We start from the raw sequence: 23,634 nt of genomic DNA on the forward strand, positions 1-23,634 counted from the left end.
AGATATCTCTCCAAAGCCGCTCGAATCTCCGGTGTGACCTTTGCTTGTTGTGGTCGATGGCCGCCCATGGGCATCAAGGTTGTTCGACCAGTGTTGACAACGCGCCAGGCTGTAGTGGAAGCCATGCCATTATGTTTCGCCACGAGCTTCCAGTCGTCGCCGCGCTGGTAGGCTTCGAGTACGCGCTCCTTTTCTTCTGACGTTGGCCCATTGCGCTTAACGCAGGATGGCATAGCAAGGTCAAGAATTTGGAAGTGAGTCGAAGTTCATGTATTGTTATATCATGCATTCCCGCCACTTTTCCCGCTAACATATTCCAACTTGATTGGATACAGACAACGAGGGAATTTAAGGCTCATCGAAGTTCTGTGTGTAGCGCAAATTTCACGATATGACTGGATAGCGTAGTTCGAAATTCGAAACATATTATAAAAATTCACCAATAGAAATTTAAGTATTTCGTGATTTGCTGCTGATTGGCTGAAAAAAGTGTGTGACACTCAAAACTTCGATGAGCCTTAAATTCCCTCGTTGTCTGTATTATTCCAACTTGATTCGAGATTTTCACATCACTTCACTCGTCAAAATTTATACTTTTTATCCATTCCAACTTGACTGGAAAAACGATTCAACTTGACTGGGAGGTGGTGTAGTATTATTGGATGTCCGGATATTATTCGCGAACTACTGCCTTTTATCCGGAGTATTATTTATTTGTTGTTAACGTTACTGTAACATTGCAAAACAAGGGTAAGTTACTATTAACGTGACGGATCTGTGATTTGCCGAAAGATCGGTGATTTGCCGAGCTGCACTACCCAATAGAATTCAAGAATTGATATGATTGGATAAAATAAAAGCCTGCAACAACTGACACCATCAAAACATTATGATGGGTATAGTACTATTTTAAAAAGGTTATCACCTGTTTGCATAATATTTTACAGGTCATACTTGATTTGCAAATCAAGTATGACCTGTAAAATATTATCTCTTCATACATATAATATTGCTCTATAAATCAATAATTTTGATTCAACGAAGCCGTAAAATTCCAATACTGAATTCAAGGTTAAATTTCGGCAAATCACCGATCGCCTGTTTGAGCACCTAACTTTGACATTTTATTTGCCCTGATTCACACTCTTACTCTTGATTTGTATTCGGACGATGCTATAGAGCTAAAAAAAAGTGAGTTTGGGACTGCAACTTTTACGTCGAGATAATTTGAACTTCGCCAGATATGGTCGATTGAATGGAGTTCAAAATCGGCAAATCACAGATCCGTCACGTACAATAATGCAGCACTAACTATTAATATTGTGAATTCGCCAAGATTGACAGAAACACGCCGGAGTTCTGATTGGTTGACTAAACTTGTCCTTTCTGTAAGAGCCAATTAAATCCACTCAACAATGGATTAGCCAATAATAGTGTCGATTCGTGATTCGATTCGACGGTATATTGTGTATTCAACACTAAATTGGACTGGGGAGGCGAATCGAATAGCCTAAACAAAGAGATTATGAATGTCTTAAGCCAATCACATCACTCCATTCCAGAGATTTTACCAGTCTCGTGCCCTGTCGCTTCGGATTGGGTAAAATCAGTCGGGGAAAACATGGAAAATACATTCGAAATCGCTTTGAAGTTTCGACTGCGAAGTCCAAAGTTCAGTGAAAAGCACAATACCGAATCCACAATACGTACTATTGTGAATTCGCTAAAAACTTCCAAAATATCTACTAGTAATCAATATTGAATGAACGCTGGAGTTCTGATTGGTTGAATATACTGTAACAGCCAATCAAATCCACTAAAAAATGGATTAGCCAATAGCGTCCATTCGTGATTATTCGATTCGGCGGCGAGATTCGATTCGACGGGGTCTGGAAATTCGTATCGAATCCACAATATTTAGTACACCTTTTAACACAAAGTACTACTTCAAAGTACTGTAGTCTTTACAATTGGACAACCTGTAGAAACAGAGTAGTACGACTAATTATTGGACCAAAGTAGTTTTAGTATTACTATGTAGTCGTCGTCTGTTGCCACACGACGTGGTGTTGGAGTTTATCGGGAGACGTGACTGTGGTGCTGCCCACGAGCACGCGCAAGTCGGGTCGCGTCTTGACAACTTGGGCGATCGCTTGCACCTAGTTAGATCGTACACTTAGGTCGTACAGGCCATTGGATAGTACTACTAGAGTGTACTACCTCGTGCAGAGTAATGCCGCCGACCACAAAGATGACAATCGTGTCGTGGAGCTGGCAGTGCGCCGTGGCCGATGTCGCAGGGGCGTGTGCCGGCGCCGCCGAGCCAAAGCCAAACACGCTCAGACCCGACTTGAGCAAGTCCATGCCGGCCCGCGTCAGTTGTTCGGTGGCGTCGGTCACCTACGTCTCCACATCCAATATGCGATGACGTTTACACCATATTGGCAGGCAAAAGAAATATGTGACGATGTACGTACGTGTTGTAGCTTGGGAATGGTCGGTGCACTCGGGGGGTCAATCAGTAGGGCCATAAGCCGAGCAAGCAGCCCCGATGGTTGTTCGCCTGAGTGGCCTCCTGGCATGGCTTTGAATAGCTGGCCGCATTCCTACCGTATATCGATCGCACTGGTTTCAAATGGTGATTCGGTAGATGGAAATATGAGTCTACTCGGTAGTACTAGTACTAATAGTAGTAGTTTGTACCTGCAATGCATCGACTAAAGTGTCGAGAAACGAATGCAGCTGGTCCGAGGGCTGTTGACTGTGTGACGATGGTGGTGGTGGTGACGAAGCGTCGTCATCGTCGTCCCCCCAATCGTCCCAGTTATCGTCACCAGTGGTGACAACATTATCTTCTTCTTTATCGAGTAGCTGCGCAATGAGGCCATGGGGAAGCAACGGATGCGTGGGGTTCTACAGAGGCAATAGTATTGACGTTCTTATAACAAATCGATTTGAAACTGGAACACTTGGCAGAATACTCGAATATCGTAAGAGGTGAAGAATTAAAAAACCGCCAGAGCCAATCAAATCACAGAATATATTCTGCCAATCCAAACGTTTGAGTTGGTCCATTGGGCAAACCGACGTGATGGATACTAATCGTTGTATAGTATAGTTTACACAAGCTTAAATGGGAAGATCAAATCGATTCGAATGCTATGAATAGTTGGCAAGTCCATATTTGGGTGGAAATTATGCCCAATATCATAGTATCAATACATGCAGAACAAGTAAAATGATAACCACATCGCAGAGGTCGTAGTAAGTTACTTGGCGAATCGTCGACATGATGGCACGCTTGAGTGCTGTGGTGGTTTCGTCGTCCAAGTTGGCAGTGGGGCCAGCAAGGGCCATCGCATACATGCACAAGGACACCAGACTGGCCACGTCCAACTGGTTGGTTGCTCCATTCAGCCATTCAATTAGGTCCGACACCATCGACGCACCCGCTCGTCCCCGCAGATCCCTTTCCAACCCGGTCAGTAGCTTCGCAACTTCCGCGCCAGCTTCCATGCGCTCGAGGGTTTCCAAAACGGCCAGAGCCACCTGTATTAGCTCCTGGTGCTGCCACGTCACGGCGCCGTCCGAGCAGTCGACGACGCACTTGACCCAGCGCAGAATCACGTCGCGGCCGCGCTGGTTGTCAGCCTTCTTGTCGGGCACGGGTGTCAGCTTTTGCTTGAGCAGGTCCATAGCCACCTCCCGCAGCTCCTTGTCCAAGTGTCGAAGCGCCAAGAGGGGCGGTACCACAGCCAGCGACTGGAACACGCGGTTAGAGGCTCCGGGGTGCGGATGACACACGCCGACGCCCCCCGTCCACGTCTGGACCGACGATAGGAATCCGGACGGAGAGTCGGCGTGCGACGGGGTTGAAGGGGACGGCGACGGCGTCGCATACAGCGGCGCGACTTCAGTGATGTGGTCCCTCGTCTACATGGCAGGACGTCACCAAAGGCGAGAAGTAGATTATATCGATGTATTTACTGAAGTATATATATAGTGTTTATTCTAAACTGGAGCGACATGGAGAATGAAACGAATTGAGCCAATCAGATTGCAGGAAACCATGATCAAAATCAGTGTGACTTCAATTAGTGTAATATCAATCACCACAGGACAACTTTTTACATACAAAATTCAGTACAAAGAATCGATCGATCGATTTGGCGAAAAATCAGCTCAAAAGTCTACACTTTGGGTAAATGGACAATATATATATATTATACGCTACAACTCTATATATTGTTGTGTTTGTCCTACACTGGAGCAACATGGAGGATGAATCGACACTGGTAGATGTACTTAGCCAATATATCCAAAACCAGTATCAACATTGAATTAGTGTGTGTGACTTTAATTCGTGTGATTCCTATCACCACAAGGACAACTAGTTTCATGCAAAATTCACGACTACAATGAAAAAATCGATGAATTTGACGAATCAGCACCCAAGCAAGTAGTAGGATTGAACGGGTATATATATATATATATATATTATTGCAGCGACATGCAGATTGAATCCACACAACCAAATACACAAGGATCGATCGGTAGAAGAATTGAGCCAATCAGATTGCAGGAAACATCAACACCAAATTAGTGTGATTCCAACCACCACAGGACAACACATACAAAATGTCCATACAAAGCATATCGATCGATCGATTTGGCGAAAAATCAGCACAAAAGTCCAAATGCTTTGGGGTAAAAGGACAATCAATATACATACCAGGACGGAACCAACGGCGGACGATCTCGGCAAGAGCTGCAGAATTCGATCGAGGAGTGTGTGCTGATGAGACGACGGGGTTGCGAGATCGCATGTGCTGAGTGAAATAAATACAAGTAAAGAGTTACTGACCAATAAGAGGCTTCGAAAGGTACTGACCGATCAACGAGAACGAGCGTGGCTGGTTGAAACGACTTGACCTCTTGCACCGTGCATTCTTGTTCGAGTTCGTGCAAAAAGTGTTGCTACCAAATTCGCATAAGAGCTAAAAGGTACAATCAAAACAGACGTTAACGCACCAACGTGTGACCAATTTTGAGGGATGTGGCGCCGAGGGCGAAAATGCGCTCTTTGACCTACAAAATGATATATATTACATGCAAAGTGAATAGGGAAAAAGGCAAACTGGTAAGTAATATATATCAACATACCAATAGAAATATATAGGTATATCGTCATACACGATATATGTATATCAACATACGAAGAATAGAAAATAATACATAGATAAATCGTCATACACGATATATATATATCAACATACGAAGAATAGAAATATATAGAGTTGTACGAATACAAATATATATATATAGATAGAATAGAGAAACGGACGTCAAATTGCCATTGGATCATGATGGAGCCGAGGACATGGGCGAGGCACTTGAACGCTTTGCGGCTGGATTCAGGGATGTCCTGCGGAGATATGTCCTGCACATGTGTCCATGACGAAGCATCGCCGTCGTCATGATGGTGGCGACGGGTCTTGTTGAGATGGCATCGCATGAGAGGAAACACGGGCGCACATAATGGATGGGTGAGCACAAACAAGCCAGGATGGGCATTGTCGCGGCGGGGGTCGGATTGTTCCAGGAGGGCTGCGTACAGCAACGGCACGTAGCGAACGCGAAGATGACTGTTCTTCCATGAGGTGCCGCGAAGAAGGGATTGACCGAATGTATCGAAGGAGAACGTCGGGCCGTGGGCTCGCTCGGGTATCGTCGAGGCGACGATCAAGGTCGATGCCACGTCCGCGTGCAGCAAGGCTGCCAACACAGCCTGCAGCTCGACGAGGGGTCGACTGGTGAAGAGAAGGATCTTTCGTTTCTGCTGTGTCATCCACGGGTCAAAAAGCTCTTGTGCGGTGGGTTCCATCGAGTCGTCGTCGGCAGAGCGGCACACCGCAGCCACGGCAGCATCCAGACTCACGACCGAATGCACGTGGACGGTGTTCATCAAGAACGTGATACCACCTGACCAACGCAGCGCCTCAACACTTCCATCATCCGTCACTACGATACACTGCTTGAGCTCCTCCTCCGCCGCGATGTCTGCCAGCGGTCCGAGAATCGCTTGCGCCAACGTTGCGTTCGTCATACGTGGATGTTTGAGTTACTTCGAAGTAAAAATCAACCAAATGACAAAAGATGGTGCATGTATTTTTATATTTTCACAACGCTATATACATTCTATAGTATAATTAAATGGACGTCAAAGTGTAACTGTCAGCACATGCCCAAACTTCCTTCGCGCCGGTCGGCAGCATGATGGTGGTTGCGCGACTGATTGAGGATTCCACCGACCGAGATGGCGACGGGGCGTCACAGCCAAGCAAGGCATGTATGCGCGTGAACATCCACTTATGCCATGAGTGCGGGATACCGCGCGGTGAGCCACTGGACGACGGTCTCGAAACCAAGCACCGCCGCAGTGTCAAGAAGTAGGATCAAAGTTAGAGTCGCTTGCACTTCAAAGGACGGCAAGAAGACGAGTTCGAGCATGACGTTGAGCGGGGGGAAGATCTCCCACACCGCCACAAACACGAGGGAGTAGGCAAGGTACGTCCATCTCGCCAAGAGCCGATTCTGCGCGAACGATTGCATGAACGGCGCTCCCTACGAGTACATCATCATCATCCTCCTCTCCCTTGCCAGAATTCTGTCCTCGTCATTGTGGAGGTAGACTACATACATGGTAGTTGGCGACAAACGTGTTGATTTGCATGTGCAGGGACACGACAAACACGATGGAATTGAGCACATTCGGTCGGAACTTGGCTTCGGGGTGCATGGCGGGGTCGTCCAGGTCGACGTACGGCAGCGCCACGACATGCAGCGCGGCGGCGAGGGTCATCAAGTGCACGGCGAACTGCCCTGATATGGACACCAGCACGGACGCGCAAAACACGCGCGTGAGGGGGCGGCGGGCCGAGAGGCGGTCGAGTGGCGTCGCGTATGACAGAAAGAGAAAGAAGAGCGCGATCACGACTCCCACGACGGTCATCTGCGCGTCGCCCTGCTTGACGCCGTGCATGTAGAGCGAGCTGAGCACGTACGCCGAGATGAGGCAGTTGATGCCAAGGATCTTGTACATCTGGACAGTCGTGACGAGGGTGCAGCGCCCCTGGCACAAGATCTGCGCCGTGGCGTGGATGCTTGGCTGCTTGGATGTAAATGGAGACGCAATCGAAGCATCGCCAAACTTGACCACATGTGGGTGAGGCGAAGAGGAGGATGGGGACGGACGATGGTCGTCGTCGGGGGTGTTGATGATGGAGATGCCGACATGCGCGCGCTTCAACGCGCCGACGTCGTTGGTGCCGTCGCCGCACATGGCCGTAATCAACCCACTCCTAAGTGCCATCATCACTCAAGTTCATTGTATACAACAATTTCAATCAAAACAAGTCGACTTTTTCATAAAAACACAACGATTATTGCGCCATATGACATGAATATTTGGATAAAGTTCACGAATATTTGGATAAAATATACGAATTTTGGATAAAGTATACGAATATTTGGATAAAATTCACGAATATTTCGACAAAGTACACGAATATTCGACAAAGTACACGAATATTTGGACAAAGTACTCGAATATTTGGACAACATGTCACCCAATCCAAGGTGATTTTGGCATCCTAATGTCTCCATGACGTGTACTGTACAATATGTATGGGGGGGTTCGTTCTATTATGCATTGGACGATCAAACATGGAAGGAGGATGCTGATGTATCACAAGGAGACACGTACTGGTTGAGAGCATCGACGATCATTTCTTTCTGGGCCGGAGACGTCCGTGCAAACACCCGCGCATGGCACGCCACGACTTGGAGTTGGGACAGAGTCAAGATGGATAAGACATCGCCTGGCACGCACAGTGTCGCAGATATCGCCAACGAGGCCACCGTCTACCCAGTGTATGAGCATAAACATGCGATACAGTTCGTTTGGTATTCATGAACTGATTGGCACCTCGGACGTGAATGCGATGGGGGGCGGCGATGCTTCTTGTACACGTGGTGGAGTGAGTAGGTCCACCCATGCCAGCGTCGACGATGATGGTAGCGTTCGTTGCAACACTAGCGTTCTGGGGTGGGCGGCTGTCAGTTGAATCTATCGACAGGAATGAGTAACGAGTAACGAGTTAGTAACGAGTAACGAGGTAGTAACGAGTAACGAGGTAGTAACGAGTAACGAGGTAGTAACGAGTAACTAGGTTGTACTATATGACAAGTACGGAATAGGATAGTTATTGTCAAGTGTTTAAACTGGAGCGAGCGACAAATAAAAATGTACACAAGTATGTATGTAGCAGCCAATCAGATTGCACGAAACCATCATCACCGTCGAATTAGTGTGTGAAACTTCAATTAGTGTGATACCAAACACACCTGTTTACATACAAATTGCAGTACAAAGAATCGATCGATATATTTTGGCGATGTTTTCAGCACAAAAGGCCATATATTTTAAAGAAAGATAATACTTGTGTAGCAACGTCGCATGCCGTGAGCGCATTGTCTCCCGTGATCATCACAAGCTTGTGGTTGGACTTGTTGAGGTGCAAGATGACGTCGGCCGTGTCCGCTACAAATCGGATAAGAGACGTCTCGTACACAATATAATATATATATATTGTCGATTTGGGGAGGGGGTGCAATCAAGTCGCGCCAACCAAACCGATCCACAATCGATCTGATTGGTTGAATTTCATTGAGAAGGTGGTTTTGATTGGCTAATAATTTTGAGCTCATCTGAAGTAGCCAATCAAATCGATTTATAAATTCCAACGAGAAACCACAACACGAAATTTCACTCGAAAGCACAATATATATATATATAGAGAGAGAGAGAGATGGCAATGCATGTACATACGTTTGAGGGGGCAGTCCAGCACGACAAACCCACCAAAGACCAAATCCGTTTCCATCTTGGACCGAGCAATTGTCTTGAAACGCTGGAGGTCCCGCGTCGAGAGAGACTTGGACCCGAGCGCCAGCACGCGGCATCCTTTCATTGCATAATGCGTGTACACTTTGGTATAATAGTGTGGGATCTATTGACAAGTAGAGATATAGATATAGTGATGATAATATACATGCAAAATCCAAAGCAATTCACATCATGTACCGTTTCGAAGAGCGATTCCATCACTTCTGGCGCACCTTTCGATAGCAATTTCACCGACGACGACGCCGACGACATGCCAGTACTACTAGTTGTTGGAGCTTCGACTACAACCTACAAAGATAAAACACGATAAACGCACGCATTGGGATCCAATGGCCACGAAAACGAGTTATTGGTCGTACAATTGAACTCATGCGCTTTAACTCGGACGAAAACGCATATCGATGTACAATCTTCATGGATTTCGGGCCTGGTGAGAACGACCAGTGCGGCACGAGGACGTCGCCGGGGCGTAAGTTCCATTTTACATGGGACAAGATGGTCGTTTCCAGTGGATCGCCCAGCACTTTGCCGTCCACGACCATCTACCATGTCGCCATATTTCAATCAATTATGAGGACAAAGGTATTGAGTCGTACCAATGAGTGGCAGCCCGCGAGAATCAGCTGGACGGACGTGGGGAGGGCGGTAGGCGCGACCAGTTGCACCGGGTTGTCCAATGGCACCACGCTCGTCGCGAGTAAACCTGCGACACCGTGCATTTCCAGCGCGTCGCTGGTCAAGGTGCCGGTTTTGTCAAAGCACACGACATCCACTTTGCCTGCAAACGGAATCCGGAACGGTTCCGTACAAAAGATGTTCCGTTTTGACAATGACAAGAGCGAGTTGGTCACGGCCAGCGACAACTCCATGGGCAGCTCCGGAGGTACCACCGACGTGATGATCATCACACAGTGCAAAAACAACTTGAACGTGTTGCGTGTGGGGTCTTGCAGGCCCTATATATATATATATGAACAATTGGACAGAGATATTTTTGACATAATAGAAGTAGTACCTGATGCAGCACCATACCCGACGCCACTAGCGCAAAACACAGCAAACACAAGATGAACAACATCGACTCCATGTTGTTGGCTGTCACGCGCTGGGCCGAAAACAGGATCGTGCGCATGAGATTGCCCTAGATAAAATATCATTTATCATATTTGTCGTGTGAGCTGCAATAAATATACACACGGCTTATTATATATATATTTATAGAAAAAAATAGACATGCGTTCCAGAAAATATATTTTTTAAAAAGGATTCAATTCACAAGTAAATAAAATCAAAAACATTACATTAAAAAGATTAAATTAAAATTGTATATTTCCAATGAAACAGAATTAATCTGCATTCCTAATATATATTAATAGTATATGCATGAATGTATATACCTGGGTCGTTCCAAAGCCAGTACGCAGCACGAACGCAATGCAGCCCTTATCTGGCGGATCTGGGATCGACGAGGCATGGATGGCCGAATTCGCCGCCGTGAATTGCAACACCTAATCGTATTTTGTCCATATTAATACTAATATCTCGGGTTGAAATCGTGCAATAAATGGTGGTATTAATATATTATACCTTGGTGCCTCCATATAAAATGTGCTTTTTGACCGTCGCCACGTTCTCGTCCATGTTAAAGACAGTATCGGCGTCGTATTGCGATACATCTAGCATTTCCTTGCGCAGTGGAATCGATTCACCCGACAACATGGCTTCGTTCACCTACGATATATAAGTCACTGTATATAAATCATGTACAATACTATTTATATATATATATATATATATATACCACACATCCACCGTGGAGCACAAGCATATCACATGGAATGACGTGCTCCGACATGTCTTGGCCGCGATGGATGGGTTTGGGGCGACCGATGGAGCAAATATCTCCAGGTACAAGGGACCGACTTTGGATTTCGATCCACGTTTTCTACCCAAACAAGAGCAGCATTAGATTAGACGGTAAACATGACATTTCATATCATGGAGGACGAGGAGATACCTGGCGGTACACGAGCATCCGCACGGGAGGTCGGCGCATTTGCCTCAACAACCCCATATTCTGCTGTCGTTGCTTGACTAATGTGCACTCAAACAGCACCAGCATGCCCAATGTTAGCAGCGAGTAGTACATGTACTCGTCCAAACACCACAGCAGCATGCAGAAGAACTACAAAGAAGCATGAGATGACGAAGATATGGACATTGAGTGGACGAGGAAGGAGATGGTGGTGGATGGACCTGAAACACAAAGAACGGCGCCACCAAGTGCTGCTTGAGCAATTCCCAAAACTCAGGCATCGGGATGTCAAACTCGTTGTCTTGCCAACGTGCCGACGCAGCATTCAGCTCTGCCAACGAGTGATACCCTGTGTGCTGGGTGTAGTACTGCAACGCATGCGTCGTGGGATAGCTAAGTCGGTGGAAGACCATCGTCGCACCATCCTCGTCATCGTCCATCGTCGCGTACACGCAGAAGCGGAGCTTTTGATATGAAAACCATACGCGTGGGATCGCCACCGACGCCTACGAACACATGATTTCTCGTTGGAGGGGGTAGGTAGCACGCCACGTTGTGATGGACGCCATCTTCAACATCCTACCTTGGCATCCACATGCGCGGTGTCGCTGTTCCAGTGCAAGAGACACAATTCCTTGGCAAGGGACGATGACACTGGGTCAATCATCACCACGACGCCGTGTGGAAATGCACAAGTCTTCAGCACGTCTGTCGACATGGAGATCTTTGTGTACGCGTTCCAGACCTTGATTGCAACGCTCCATTCGCTTGAGAAGAACGCCAGAGCATGCAGAAAGAACACAAGAGCAATCGCTACCACGAAGCCTTGGCCTTCACGTGCTTGACAGTTGCACATGGAAAGGGTGCTATACAGCATCAGGAACGGTAGCACATCCAGCCGAAGGAGTAAGGGAAGCGGCACGTAAAGCTCCACGTGATGGTGCAGCTCGGCATCTTGTACTTGCACCGCCAAGGGTCTTCCTCTCGGCACCGTCGACCTCCCTGGCATGTACCAACGATTTATCTTTCTGGAATGTGTGTGTGCAACTGTATTAATTTCGAATATTTAATTCCGACTGGGATTCAGTATTGAATGCCGTAAGTCTGCATTTAATTCCCGCGCGCAAAACACTTGGGGTGGTCATTTTCAAATTTACTTTGTTGACGCGACACTCTCACGGCCGCCTCATAGTACAAGGGACGCGCGTGTCTCGAGCTGGAGCCACTTCCGGCGACGTTCCTCGCACGTATGCTGCTGCTTGCCTTCCCTTTCGTCCAGCTGCGCGGAGCATTGATCAAACAGTTGCGAGTCCATCTCCATCAACAGCTTGAGAACGTTGAACGTCAAACTTTGAACCGTCCTACATATCTCTTGAGAACCAACGAGAACGTGCATCGTTCGACCGTACGTGTTCCAGTGCTTGTCGCAGTTACGGTAAAGCGAACCAAAAATCAGCGGCAGAATTTCCACTCGATGGACGGCCACCAAGTTGACGAGAGACTCGTTGTTCCACAGGTACAATGCCCGCTGGGAAACCTGTTGACACCACGCAAACAACATTTTCAGACACATTCGAGGACTATCAGTCGACCTGGAAATGAGGACTCGTAATGGACCGGCAGATTTGAAGGAACAACGGCCGCATGACCTACTCAGCACTCGTCATCGACGATCCGCAATTGCAATATCGTACGTACCTCTGCGAATTGTTCGGGTTGAATGAGTTCCATGATTTCTTCTAGCTCGTTCAGGAACAGAATCTACAAGGAATCGCACGAATTACTCAAACTAACCGACACTATTGCATAGGGCCAAGTACTTCTTTCGTGCTTTGCGTGACGGGCCAGAAGCGCAGGAGCCCCAGGATGATAGGCTTGGCCGTGGCCGGGTCCTTCTCCACAAACTGGGTCGTGCAGTATGCCAGTTGCTGATGGTATTGCGCCACATTGGCCGCCTGTGGACAAATGCATGCGTCACCGCCTGGAACCCCATACAATACGTACTTTGTGCAGTGGAATCAGCGCTTTTTCCAAAAACTTTTGGTGTTCCGCTTTGAGTGGAAGCGCAAAGCCGTTGATGATGCTAGGCAACGTCAGAGGGTCCCGAGACGTCGATGGCATCTGCTTCGTACCTGCCGAGGATTTCCAAGAGCTCCACGACGCCATTGAAGTGCTCCGTCTCGTAGACAAATGTGAAGAACATGTTGTTGATGGAGCGGCGAATGAACGACCGCAGCGCCATGGACTTGCCGTACAGTCGATGCAAAATGGTCTACGTGGTAAATGCATGAGAACAACGAGGATGAGATGACGTTCGTGTAGGCTGCCAACCTTGAGGTAGTCGCGCTCCCGGGGGTCTTCTGAGTCGAATAGGTTGAGGAGTTGCAGCATGAAGCGCTTGCTAAAGTACTCCTTGGCGGACTTGGTGTCCACTTCCTTGGACAGGACGAATCGATACAGCAGCTCGTAAATGAGTTGCAAATGTGGCCACGCTTCTTCTAACACCGGTTCGTCTTCTTCGACACCTACACGATCACGAACGCATAACCATTGGTCAAGTCAAAATACAAATGCACTGATATGAAATGGGGAGTGTAATGGTCATGTAGTGGAGGAGGAGAGAGGAGATGGTAAAAGAGAGAGAGGCATGTATGTACCTTCGATGCGACCGCCGTCCTTAGTGTTGCCGCGACTTTTGCCGCCGAGGGGCCGGATGATGTTTGCTTCGACGCACGCCATGAGATCTTCCACGACTTGCGGACTCCACGTCACCTTTCCATCCGACAAGAACTGCACGAGCTCCAACAGCGCCTGTCGTTTCGCGTCCTTTTCGCGCAAATGCTTGCGCGGTTCACCAAAGTCCATGACCACGCAGCACAATCGGAGTTTCTGACGGAACAACTTGGTGCGGTCGGCGCTTGGGGCTTCATTGAGGGGGGGAAGGTCTGCGAGCGACGCCGCCTTGCTGGAGTCTGATGTTGCCATCGGGGTGGGGAAACAAACTTTCTCTGTGAGCTGAATATGCGCCGCCGCCGTGACAATCACAGCATTACACTCCAAGAACCAATCAAAAGCGATTCTAAAAACATTATAGCCAATCAAGTACGTTTATACTGCAAGGCGTTTTTTTTCATCAGGTTCGCCAACAACGACAGGCAGCTGGTAGCATGCAAAGCCTAAGCAAGAGAGAGAGAGACTCCACATCGCTGGGATACTAGACGTGAGAGGATGCGATCGATCTATGCGTTGCGTTGCGTTCTCTCGTGTACTCGACAAACTCTCAATCCCATGCCATCAACGTCCAAAACGCAGCACCAAGCAAGGTAAATTAGTTGTTCTTCATCATGAAGTTGGGATCCCGGCGATATTTGGACTCAAAGCGCTCCATCCACCGATCGAGGAGGTTGGTCGGGACCACCATCATGCTCGAGTTGGTGCTCGTAGAGAACGACGTCATGAAGTTGAACAGGTCTTGGGCGATTTTCAGCGCAAAAGACTTGCGTTCTTCGAGACCGCTGGCTTCAATGCCCAAGTTGCGCACGCTTTCCACACTATCACCAAGTTTTAGCAACACGAACAAGTCCACGGGATTCAGCAAACCTTTCGATGGACACGCCGAGTTGGATCACGGGCTGCCCGACCACGTCTGGATGCGTGGGCCACGCCGTCCGGAAGATCGCGCTACACAAGACCCATATCGTCAAGATCGATTGTTCAGATGTCTTTGGAGCTTACCTTGGCTTCTCCGCAAAGACACCGCCAAGCAATTGCCAGTTTTGGAGGTGCGGCACCGCAAAATAGAGCACCGCTACGTTCAAGAACTCCATGAGATCGTTCGTGACCACGATCGAAATGTATATCTACCGCAGCACCTGCAAACCCTGGCGGCACTGGCGACTGTGGCAACATGAAGAACGTAATGTCGGTGACTTGCTCGGGATATGGGATGTCAATGACGAATTGCGTGGGGCTGATTTCACTACCACAGATAGACGACCAGTCCATGTGAGCATCTGGCATCCACCGAGGACGTTTCATCATGTTGGGATGCTCACATGTAATCTGTTATCACGGGACGCCCCGCGATCACCGTCCCAAACTGAGCGACCATGTTGCTTTGTGTGCCGGATTTTGTGTGTTGATGGCGCTTCGTCCGGATAAGTAAAAACTTTATTCGGATGACGAATTTTCGCGATTGTTATCGAAAAGTCACAAAGAGTACTCTGTGTGGTGATGCGATGCTGCTGGCAGGTCATCGTCCGACAGACATTCAGAGCTCAGGGACAGCGGCGGCGCTTCTTTCGGTGTCATAGGTCCTTCGCCATCAAGCAGCTGGTGCTGGAGGAAACTGGGAGGAGGAGCAGCATGCATGGCGCGGCGCTGTTGACTGCGGCGCCGTTTGGTCATCCACATCCACAAGAGAATGACGCAGCAGATGATAATCACCACGATAGACACGAGAAAGACATACGTCCACCAGTACCAAATGAAGCACGCTCGTTGTCCTGGAATCTTGGACGTGACGAGGTTGTCGTTGAGTTCGGCAGCGGAGAGGCAGTCGCACCACGACGATGTCGATGGAGGTAGCGCCGACGAGAAGACGGTTTTCATGGAAATCGCAAGGTTTTCGCAGTTGTCGGCAACGGCAAACCCAATTTGACCGTTGGCACGATCGTGGACTGTGTACAGCCCGTCCATAAACACATTGCCGAGGATCATGCTGCTTCCTTCCGACAGCCCCATCATGCGGCACGTGGTGGTGCCCACGGCGCTGTGCACAGAAATGGGGCGCCAGTAGTACGCCGGTGGGATCGTAATCGTGACTTGATCTCGCACGTTTCCCTGCAGCGCAAACGACACGGTCAGGGACGGGAGTGACATGAGCGTCGAGTTGACGTCCGCCGGGTCACAGTACGCTTCACAACACACCGACCGGTCGCTAAAGTACGTCGATGGAAAGTCAGGAATGGCTTGCAACGTGGCATCGCGGAGCATGGCCATGAGTGGGCGGTACACCGCCGGCGGCAGGACCATGTTGGTCGTGCCCGTGTCCACAATAGCCTGTATATAGATAAGTCATAAGCCAGCATTGCATTCAAACATGAACGGCCAAACCCAATAATGCACGAGATCGAAGGTAGGTAAGGTACCTTGGGTGCATTGAAGGCTGTGCATGGCAGTGGGAGCGACGTGCCGTTATACGCCACGTCCGACACCAGAACCACATACCACTTGGCCTACAAATGGTAATTCCATCCGTCATCGCTCTGTTTCAAAGATACTGCGAGATTCGATACTATTCGACTTGTGATAAGAGTGTACTTGTACTAAGGGGGTGTACACCAATGGCCCTCGATACAAGGATCTTCCCGTAGGTGGCACGAGTCCCCCGAATACTGAGCATGCCATCGATCAGAGTGGGGGTGCATGAAGAGAGGTATAGATTGATGTACCGATGGCGCCCGAGATATCCGCGGGGGTTACCCCACGGGCATATGGCTGCAAAATGCCACATAGCTGCACCCCAAACACATTGTCCATTTGACGTGTATCCACGAGCGTTTGCACGAGCGTGGTCAAGGGTTTGTCTTTGGGCTATGTCGTTTCGAAGGCCACAAACACAAGCGACCGAGTGAGTGTCCTCATTCGAAAGCGTAGAACTTATCACAGTCGGAATGTGGCTAGGTTAGTACCTGGGCGAGGGCATCGAAGGCAATGCCGAGGATGCCACTGAACCCGCCCTTAATGAATTCCTGCTGCGAATCGATCGCGACAAACTCAAAGTCGGAGATCGCGCCAAGGCGGGGTGTGGCCAATACATCCTTGACCACATGTCCCCTATACAATGTGTGTTGTCGACACAAAGTGACACAAAGGGGTCGTCCTTACGTCCACGACGACGCGATGTACTTGACGGAAATGTTGGTCGCTGGCTCAGTCGTAGCCGCACATGACAACGACGCGGCGCAGCTGAACACTGGCAATGATCCCAACGCCCGAGAGTTGCTGCAGCATGTCGACGTCGCCAGTGCCACATTGGACGACCCCGTGTCCACGAGCAGCTGGTACGACTTTCCCACAATAATATCAGTAAATCATGGTTGCTCTGACGTAAGCATCGATTCTCGTACCGATGACGGCTTTGTCGGCGTCCCGCCAACGGTGAACGCTAACGTGTACGCTACAAAGCCAAGCAATGCACTCAGTCCAACGGGCCACATTGTACTGCATGGACTACAAGGAACGTTATAATACGTACACACGCCAGTGGAGATGCCATAGAGAGGCTCCTTCACAACAGCAAAACCTTGAGCCCATGATGCAAGACTGCACACGACAAGCCAACACAAACAACGTGCCGCAATCCCCATCTCGAAATGACAAGGATCATCGGTTACGCCTTTGACGGTTTCACCATGAAACTGTCTATGGCTAACTTGTCAACAGTTATCTACCGGTTAGTACTCGTACAGTACTTGGTGTAAAGGTGTGGAAGCATCCGGTATCTCACCCGACAACATCATCCGGATAACCACCTGGGAGAAGCGACATTATTGCCAAGTGACAAATGTGGCAAGTGGCCGTGGTCTGCTGCGTCGCTGCTGCCGCCATCGCCGCTCCCTCTGGGGAACATTCTGCGCTGTCCAAGGAGGATTTATGCGCTATTGACATTGACCATTCCAAATACGCCCTGAACCTCATCAACGTGGCCAAGAATGTGTCGTCGGCACCGCGCATCCTGTGCCTCGTCAACACGATGTCTGTCCACCACAACACCCGCGTGCAAGCCATCCGAGTATGTACATACTACCTCCCTTCCTGCTCCATCGCCGGGTCTCATGGCATGTCGTCTCCATAGGACACATGGGGCCAGCGTTGCGCGAAGCTGCTCTTCTTTAGCAATGCGACGGACGCCACCACACCAGACATTGTCCAACTGGACACACAAGCTGACCACAACCACCTCTGGCAAAAGCACAAACATACGCTGCAATATGCATGGGACCACCATCGGTTCGACGGTTTCGACTGGTTCTACAAGTCGGACGACGACGCGTACGTAATCGTGGAGAACCTGCAAGCGTTCCTGCGACTTCCAGAAGTCGTCATGCGGCAAGACGTCGTGCCGCTCACGTTTGGGTAACCATTCGAGTAACGTTATGTAGGTTGTTGTCCAGCAAGTGTTCCTAACGAACAACTGCGACGTCGTTTTGTAGCCATCGGTACAAGCTGACCCCCGACCTCGTCGACTACTACGTTGTGAACAAGACATTGCTCGCGCAGTTCAAGCAACTGACACACAACCGATGGGTGTTCAACTCGGGGGGGCCTGGGTATGCCATGAACCCTCTGTACGTGCAGACGGTCGTCGAGTCACTGCACCGGACGACGTGCTTGAGCGACAAATATTGCGAAATGCTTCCAGATGATGCCGCGATCTCGTTTTGCATGGTCTGGCATAACGTGTACCCGTCGAATACGCGGGACTTGTCGCATCGGGAACGATGGCATGCAGACAAGCCTCGAGGTATATCCAGAACTGAAAGAACGAAGGTGGTGAGGTGGAGAGAATTGAGGGAATGTATGGTAGGCGTGTACTTTACCGACGTGACTACTCCGTCGTACTGGCTCGTGCAATATCACGACGGAATCGGCGGTGCCGCGCGCCATGACGCGTGTTGTTCGCCCGATAGCGTAGCCTTCCACTACGTCCTTCCGCCATTGATGTATCACATGGAGCGACAGCTGTACTATTGTCGGAGCGACGGGGACAAGGACTTGGCGGCGTTCAATACGCGCACAGGCTTGGCAATCTCGTCCGAGATCCTCAAGCCAACCCGGCTCGCTGTCGAGTACGGTCCAGTACCCGACGTCTAATCATCATGTTCTCCAAGCCTTCGTTCGTCGTTCGTTGGATGGTTGTCGTGGACGAACATTTCAGTCGTTCCATTGGACAACTCGGGGGATATGCACCCACGAGAAGTGAAAGTAGCCGCTGCTTCGAAAATCAAATATTTCGATACATTTTCGGATATACCTCGTGGAATCCATGCATTTCCGGATAAACCTGTCGAATACAATGCCCCCTCAACATTTTGCCCTCAAACCAAGCTACTGCTTACACTTCCTACAAGTTCTCACTGGCCAGACGACAGCCAACGACGAAACTTGCTGTGTCGACGACAGACAATCAGTTCTGTTCAGTAGTGGCGACCCCACTTTCAAGTCCTTTAACCGGAACGGTCCTAGCAGGCGACAGAATGGAAGTGTCTTTACGTTTGTTGTCCAAGTGTCGCCTTGGTAAGCGACACATACCCATGCCTTTATCGTCATATGCAATGCAACGACTTTGTCCCTCTGATTCACCCAGTTTGTCCCAAACCAAGTTTATGACTCTGCTTGGACGACGCCCCGTGATTGGCTGGATTGAGAATTGAGAATTATCCTCCGTTCGAAATTCTGACTTGCGCTCACTATGGTAACAAAGTTGTGTTGAACCATATGGTGGCGGAAGATCGCAGCCAAGCACCAACTGTAACCTCATTCCTGAATTTGCCATCTTGCCATCACCGTCGTCATGGCTGCTGCTGCTGCGTTCCCGTCCCGCAGACAACGCCTCCCGAGCCTCAATGCACATTTGCCGTCGCCGACGTCGTCTTCCTCGTACCACAATATGTCGTCGGCGTTGTTTCCGCTGTCGCCTCTCCAAGTCACCAGTCCAAGCTGCATCTCCCACGCGTTCCCACTCGAAGTGTCTCCCATCCACATCCACCATCAACGCTTACCACCTCTCAATGCGTTCGTTCGATCGTCTTCAAAGACGTTCCATCAACAACAACGACGACGAGACAACGCGATGCCGTTTTTCCAAGAGTTCATGGCGTCCTCGCAACAAACAATCGGGTCGAGCTTCACGTTCCCAACCCTCCCGTCGCTCAAGGGCACGTTGCACATTTCCCCTGTCCTGTCCGCAGACTCCCCATCCAACAAGAGCAGCACAGGAGTCAAACTTTGCGGTGTCTCTGGGTGCGAAAAACGAGCCAAAGCTGGTGGCGTGTGCATTGCCCACGGCGGTGGCATCCGATGTTCCAAGGACGGTTGCTCCAAGCACGCCGTGAGTCTCGGCTACTGCATCAGTCATGGTGGAGGCAAGCGATGCACCGCCGAAGGGTGTCAGAACGCGTCGCGAAAGTTTGGAGTGTGCTGGAGTCACGGCGGCAAGCGCATGTGCTTGGTGCAAGGCTGTACAAAGGGTCCCAAGACTGGCGGCTACTGCTGGGCTCATGGGGGCAAGGTCGCCGCTACCTCCAAGAAGTAAACGACCCACCAGCCTTGTATTTATTTAACTTAGCTACAACAACCATCTCCCCATGATTCTGCTACCCAAGTCTTTGTGTTACCTTCCATTATTGTGTGATTGTCGTCCGACATCCCCCGCGGCAACCTGAGTGCGTCATCAGTCCCACCCGTGAATTCGCGCGTCGGGAGTCCTCTGTTATTCTAGTCTGTTTGTTATTCTAGTCTGCATGTTATTCTAGTCGGCCATGCCATGCACAATTTGACTACGTTTCGTTATTATACTCTGTTATTCTAGTATGTATGTTATTCTAGTCCGCCATGCCATGTGCACCACTTGACTACGTTTCGTTATTATAGTCCAATCTCGAGACTACATTAACCACACTGCGAATTTCTTGTGGTCAGAGCGACGAAGCGACGGTCCATGGTGCGTTCAGCCACACCGACTACTGTGTGAGCAATGTCGCGACTTTTAAAGCTTGGCCGGAAATGACCTCGACCGAGTCTGCGATACCGTTTCTCGTCGTAAACGTTCACAGGCCATGTATGTACTCGTTTCGGCATGCAAACATGGGTTGTTGGCCGGTTGCAGATACGTTCAGGTGGGGCTGCATCGTCCGAGCAGCAAAGTTACCAGTGGGCTGGACGATGCATTATTGTACGACGTAGAATTGTACGTACTGTAGTGGTCACATCGCATGTCGACAGCGTCGCTGCAGCTTGAACGTCCGGGAGTGGTGGCCAGGCCATCGTGGGCTAAACCGGGTCACTAACCAGGTGGTCATTGACTTCTGTGGTTTAAACTTAAAACCCAATCCGTCAGGATTCAAGGTTATCCTCACCCTTGAAGTTGAAGTTGGGATGAATTCCGCGCCATCAACATCCAGAGCTCCAACGGTCGCCGCTTTGCTGCCTCTATGGGCATCTGCTGGTATTCTCAAGAACACTCTTATGTCGAGTGTATTGGTGGCAGCTTTGGAGGAGACGAGGACGACGTTCGACGGCTTGACTTTGAGTCCCCGAAACCACGAAACGTTTCAATGGATTATTCACCAGACAGCGTGTGTATGTTCATACTTGCAATTACGAGTAACGTTAGTTGTCAATTCTCTTAAACTGTTCAAGTTACCTGTGGCCCACAGCCCTCATCATCAAATCAAATGCGTATAATTTATGTCCAAAACTGCATCAAACACACGTACTATTATTGGACATTCCGGTAGTTAAAAGTACTTCGAAGTACTTGAAGTAGTACAAACCGTCCAAGCAGGTTAACGTTAATCATACCTAGTCCACAAACAGATAGGATCTACGTACATGCACGTGCATTGCAACATAATGATAAAATTCCAATCGGAGCAAAGTGTTATCATGCACTATTGGTTAAATATATATTTATGTGCTTTTATAAAGAGGAGCGCAACGGTCGATAACGTAACCGATCAGTCCCGTGCGCCACGATCAATTCCGTGCGCCAACTTTCCACCAATTACATAACTCTGCAAAAACTCTTCCTTCCCATACTTGTATAAATTAATATTACATCCACGATTGACTTAAAGAGGTGAATTTTGAACCATGACTGGGCGGGAACCTGCCACTCGTGAGTGCCAACAGCAATGCCGTCCCCACAGCGCATGGGGCTTAGCCGGCAGTACTCCAAGGAGAAGCTCCTCGAGGCATCTGCTGACGTTATCAGTGGCACCCTGTTATCCAAGCAGGCGTCTGTCAAGTATGCAATACCTCAGCGTACAATCCAAAAGTACGTAGCCATCCTCCGACTTGGTCAGTCGGCACCTGAGAGGCAACGACCTGGTCCGAAACCAGTCATGCCAGCGGCATCTGTACTTGATTAGAATAAGTGTCCACAAAACGTGTTGGATATTTAACGGAAGGTGTCGGGTATTTGATTGCTTACAGGTTAATGATTGGGCCATTTTCAAACCAAACTACCTTATATAGTAAGGTATTTGATGGCTAATATCCAAATACCTGCGGGTTGTCGTTGGAAGCAACGGTTATATTTTGGTGCGGGACAACGTTCCTCTGTGATTCAATACATTGTCATTATTCATATTTCACTGTGAGAATGAATACCTAACCCTCTCCTTGACCCACAAAACACACAATACAAAATCCAAGATGATTGAAAGCGCGCACCGAATTGATCATGCCTTTTTGACCACGAAAATTGCTCTGCACACTTCGATTCTTCGTCAAAGCCGATAATTCCTTCAGCAATCCATAAATCCAGCCGATTTGAATCGAATGCGATTTGAATCGTGAAAATTGGAGCATGTCTCCAGGACATAGAGTCGTTCAAGTCATGGACATTTCAGAAATCGCGCACGGAATTGATCGTTTACGTTAGAGTCTTCTGCTAACGTTATCAAATAATAGTACACTGGTCTCTGCAGTCGAGCGACACGCCCGTGGCTACCGTGTACGAAGCACATCCGGTAGCGGCGTCGCCCGTCGCTGCCTCCCCTCTCCTTGTACTATAACGAACAATGGAATCACAAGTTTCAATGCAGCACGTATATGGGGTTTCGGAAAATCTTGGAACAAAAACGAACTATAAATAAACTCGTTTATAAGTAAAAACCGTTAAACCTAGTATCATTTGACTGCAATGGTGTGGCTAGTGACCTCCAGAACATTCTGTACAACTAACTTCAGTACTCAAACTCCCCGCTTCGCATTCTAATCCATGGACGAGGCAACCTGGTACAGTCCTTTAGCAGCATGCATCACTGTGAACTTCACTTTAGGACCTCCTCATGTCCATCCATTTTGGTCGGGAGCAAAGGTTGTGCTCGTGATACATATAGAAGTAACTACAGTATACCGGATTTTACAATATGTCACTTGCAAAACACGAGTTAAGATTGCACCCAGGACTCCAAGGATTGGGGTCAAGTGCCAAGTGGGGGGGGGGCATTCGACTGGGCGGAGAGAGACTCCATGGAACATGCTCGCACACTGGCAAGCGGGGGGTGTACCCCGTCGATCTCATAGTATTCAGCAACGAGTTTGTCGTAATGTTATTGTCCCACGTAACTGTGACGCTTCGTTCACATGGTCCCCGACAACTACACTTTGCGACGGATAAGAAACGGAGCATACATAGGTGGGTTATGTGGAATCGTTATCCCGTCGTCAAAGCCTCAAGTGGACTTGGATGCAGATCATCCGTCGGTGGAGGATGGAAGATGGCTGGCTACAGTGCTCGTGTATCCAACATGGTTAGCTAACTTATCATGTGATTACCAACGTTCACAGGGGGACACACACTGCCAAGAGACTCCCAAGACCTATGGCGTCGCTTGGA

General features: G+C 49.0%; 8 protein-coding genes across 13 annotated transcripts; 3 read left to right on the forward strand and 5 right to left on the reverse strand.

Annotated features, from left to right (window-relative positions):
- Nucleotides 1-1,993: 1,993 nt before the first annotated feature.
- Nucleotides 1,994-6,154, reverse strand: H257_02752. 2 transcript variants are annotated; one of them, XM_009826538.1, is made up of 9 exons: nt 5,345-6,154; nt 5,032-5,088; nt 4,892-4,977; nt 4,733-4,829; nt 3,274-3,933; nt 2,704-2,913; nt 2,478-2,606; nt 2,221-2,400; nt 1,994-2,159 (listed from the first exon to the last, which is right to left on the reverse strand). In XM_009826538.1, exons 1-9 carry the CDS (start codon nt 6,104-6,106, stop codon nt 2,034-2,036), a joined length of 2,307 nt encoding a protein of 768 aa, XP_009824840.1. In that variant the 5' UTR covers nt 6,107-6,154; the 3' UTR covers nt 1,994-2,033. The 2 variants fall into 2 exon arrangements, with proteins under 2 accessions (XP_009824840.1, XP_009824841.1); XM_009826539.1 differs by having other exon boundaries at nt 2,221-2,606.
- Nucleotides 6,148-12,023, reverse strand: H257_02753 (hypothetical protein). 4 transcript variants are annotated; one of them, XM_009826540.1, is made up of 16 exons: nt 11,587-12,023; nt 11,225-11,509; nt 10,986-11,153; nt 10,770-10,913; nt 10,556-10,699; nt 10,366-10,476; nt 9,984-10,109; nt 9,565-9,924; nt 9,328-9,510; nt 9,146-9,256; nt 8,891-9,071; nt 8,502-8,602; nt 7,988-8,128; nt 7,766-7,923; nt 6,701-7,361; nt 6,148-6,624 (listed from the first exon to the last, which is right to left on the reverse strand). In XM_009826540.1, exons 1-16 carry the CDS (start codon nt 12,010-12,012, stop codon nt 6,370-6,372), a joined length of 3,555 nt encoding a protein of 1,184 aa, XP_009824842.1. In that variant the 5' UTR covers nt 12,013-12,023; the 3' UTR covers nt 6,148-6,369. The 4 variants fall into 4 exon arrangements, with proteins under 4 accessions (XP_009824842.1, XP_009824845.1, XP_009824844.1 ...); XM_009826543.1 differs by having other exon boundaries at nt 6,148-7,361; XM_009826542.1 differs by having other exon boundaries at nt 6,701-7,923.
- A 166-nt stretch (nt 12,024-12,189) lies between these two features.
- On the reverse strand, nt 12,190-13,988 carry H257_02754 (hypothetical protein; the record flags this gene model as incomplete). Its single annotated transcript, XM_009826544.1, has 9 exons — nt 12,190-12,364; nt 12,413-12,540; nt 12,596-12,652; nt 12,702-12,764; nt 12,824-12,958; nt 13,008-13,086; nt 13,136-13,275; nt 13,335-13,528; nt 13,661-13,988. The coding sequence occupies 9 exons, from the start codon at nt 13,986-13,988 to the stop codon at nt 12,190-12,192; spliced, it is 1,299 nt and encodes a 432-aa protein (XP_009824846.1).
- A 343-nt stretch (nt 13,989-14,331) lies between these two features.
- Nucleotides 14,332-15,114, reverse strand: H257_02755 (hypothetical protein; the record flags this gene model as incomplete). The annotated part of the gene is made up of 5 exons (XM_009826545.1): nt 14,332-14,554; nt 14,604-14,684; nt 14,739-14,811; nt 14,876-14,982; nt 15,059-15,114. 5 exons carry the CDS (start codon nt 15,112-15,114, stop codon nt 14,332-14,334), a joined length of 540 nt encoding a protein of 179 aa, XP_009824847.1.
- A 41-nt stretch (nt 15,115-15,155) lies between these two features.
- On the reverse strand, nt 15,156-17,374 carry H257_02756 (hypothetical protein; the record flags this gene model as incomplete). Its single annotated transcript, XM_009826546.1, has 8 exons — nt 15,156-16,064; nt 16,154-16,240; nt 16,326-16,399; nt 16,457-16,598; nt 16,697-16,841; nt 16,893-17,074; nt 17,135-17,184; nt 17,263-17,374. The coding sequence occupies 8 exons, from the start codon at nt 17,372-17,374 to the stop codon at nt 15,213-15,215; spliced, it is 1,644 nt and encodes a 547-aa protein (XP_009824848.1). The 3' UTR covers nt 15,156-15,212.
- A 177-nt stretch (nt 17,375-17,551) lies between these two features.
- Nucleotides 17,552-19,103, forward strand: H257_02757. Of its 2 annotated transcripts, XM_009826548.1 has the most exons (4): nt 17,552-17,799; nt 17,863-18,143; nt 18,221-18,531; nt 18,595-19,103. In XM_009826548.1, exons 1-4 carry the CDS (start codon nt 17,572-17,574, stop codon nt 18,879-18,881), a joined length of 1,107 nt encoding a protein of 368 aa, XP_009824850.1. In that variant the 5' UTR covers nt 17,552-17,571; the 3' UTR covers nt 18,882-19,103. The 2 variants fall into 2 exon arrangements, with proteins under 2 accessions (XP_009824850.1, XP_009824849.1); XM_009826547.1 differs by having other exon boundaries at nt 18,221-19,103.
- Nucleotides 19,104-19,552: 449 nt separating this feature from the next.
- H257_02758 (hypothetical protein) lies at nt 19,553-20,409 on the forward strand. The gene has a single exon (XM_009826549.1). The coding sequence runs from the start codon at nt 19,582-19,584 to the stop codon at nt 20,320-20,322; it is 741 nt and encodes a 246-aa protein (XP_009824851.1). The 5' UTR covers nt 19,553-19,581; the 3' UTR covers nt 20,323-20,409.
- Nucleotides 20,410-21,922: 1,513 nt separating this feature from the next.
- Nucleotides 21,923-22,807, forward strand: H257_02759 (hypothetical protein; the record flags this gene model as incomplete). The annotated part of the gene is made up of 2 exons (XM_009826550.1): nt 21,923-22,147; nt 22,721-22,807. 2 exons carry the CDS (start codon nt 21,923-21,925, stop codon nt 22,805-22,807), a joined length of 312 nt encoding a protein of 103 aa, XP_009824852.1.
- Between the last annotated feature and the right edge of the window lie 827 nt (nt 22,808-23,634).

The sequence above is a fragment of the Aphanomyces astaci genome, assembly GCF_000520075.1.
Source record: "Aphanomyces astaci strain APO3 unplaced genomic scaffold supercont1.4, whole genome shotgun sequence".
NCBI classification, from domain to species: domain Eukaryota; phylum Oomycota; class Saprolegniomycetes; order Saprolegniales; family Verrucalvaceae; genus Aphanomyces; species Aphanomyces astaci.

What these genes read in the sequence shown, in the direction of transcription:
- H257_02757 (XM_009826547.1), top strand. Translation starts at nt 17,572, where the DNA reads ATGTGGCAAGTGGCCGTGGTCTGCTGCGTCGCTGCTGCCGCCATCGCC. An exon ending in CCCGCGTGCAAGCCATCCGA is followed by an intron (nt 17,800 to 17,862) that starts GTATGTACATAC and finishes TCGTCTCCATAG; the next exon opens with GACACATGGGGCCAGCGTTG. An exon ending in GTCGTGCCGCTCACGTTTGG is followed by an intron (nt 18,144 to 18,220) that starts GTAACCATTCGA and finishes GTCGTTTTGTAG; the next exon opens with CCATCGGTACAAGCTGACCC.
- H257_02752 (XM_009826538.1), bottom strand. Translation starts at nt 6,106, where the DNA reads ATGACGAACGCAACGTTGGCGCAAGCGATTCTCGGACCGCTGGCAGAC. An exon ending in ACGCTCGTTCTCGTTGATCG is followed by an intron (nt 4,830 to 4,891) that starts GTCAGTACCTTT and finishes TATTTCACTCAG; the next exon opens with CACATGCGATCTCGCAACCC. An exon ending in TCATGTCGACGATTCGCCAA is followed by an intron (nt 2,914 to 3,273) that starts GTAACTTACTAC and finishes TTGCCTCTGTAG; the next exon opens with AACCCCACGCATCCGTTGCT.
- H257_02758 (XM_009826549.1), top strand. Translation starts at nt 19,582, where the DNA reads ATGGCTGCTGCTGCTGCGTTCCCGTCCCGCAGACAACGCCTCCCGAGC.
- H257_02753 (XM_009826540.1), bottom strand. Translation starts at nt 12,012, where the DNA reads ATGCCAGGGAGGTCGACGGTGCCGAGAGGAAGACCCTTGGCGGTGCAA. An exon ending in TTTTATATGGAGGCACCAAG is followed by an intron (nt 10,477 to 10,555) that starts GTATAATATATT and finishes AAATACGATTAG; the next exon opens with GTGTTGCAATTCACGGCGGC. An exon ending in TGGAATCGCTCTTCGAAACG is followed by an intron (nt 9,072 to 9,145) that starts GTACATGATGTG and finishes ACTTGTCAATAG; the next exon opens with ATCCCACACTATTATACCAA.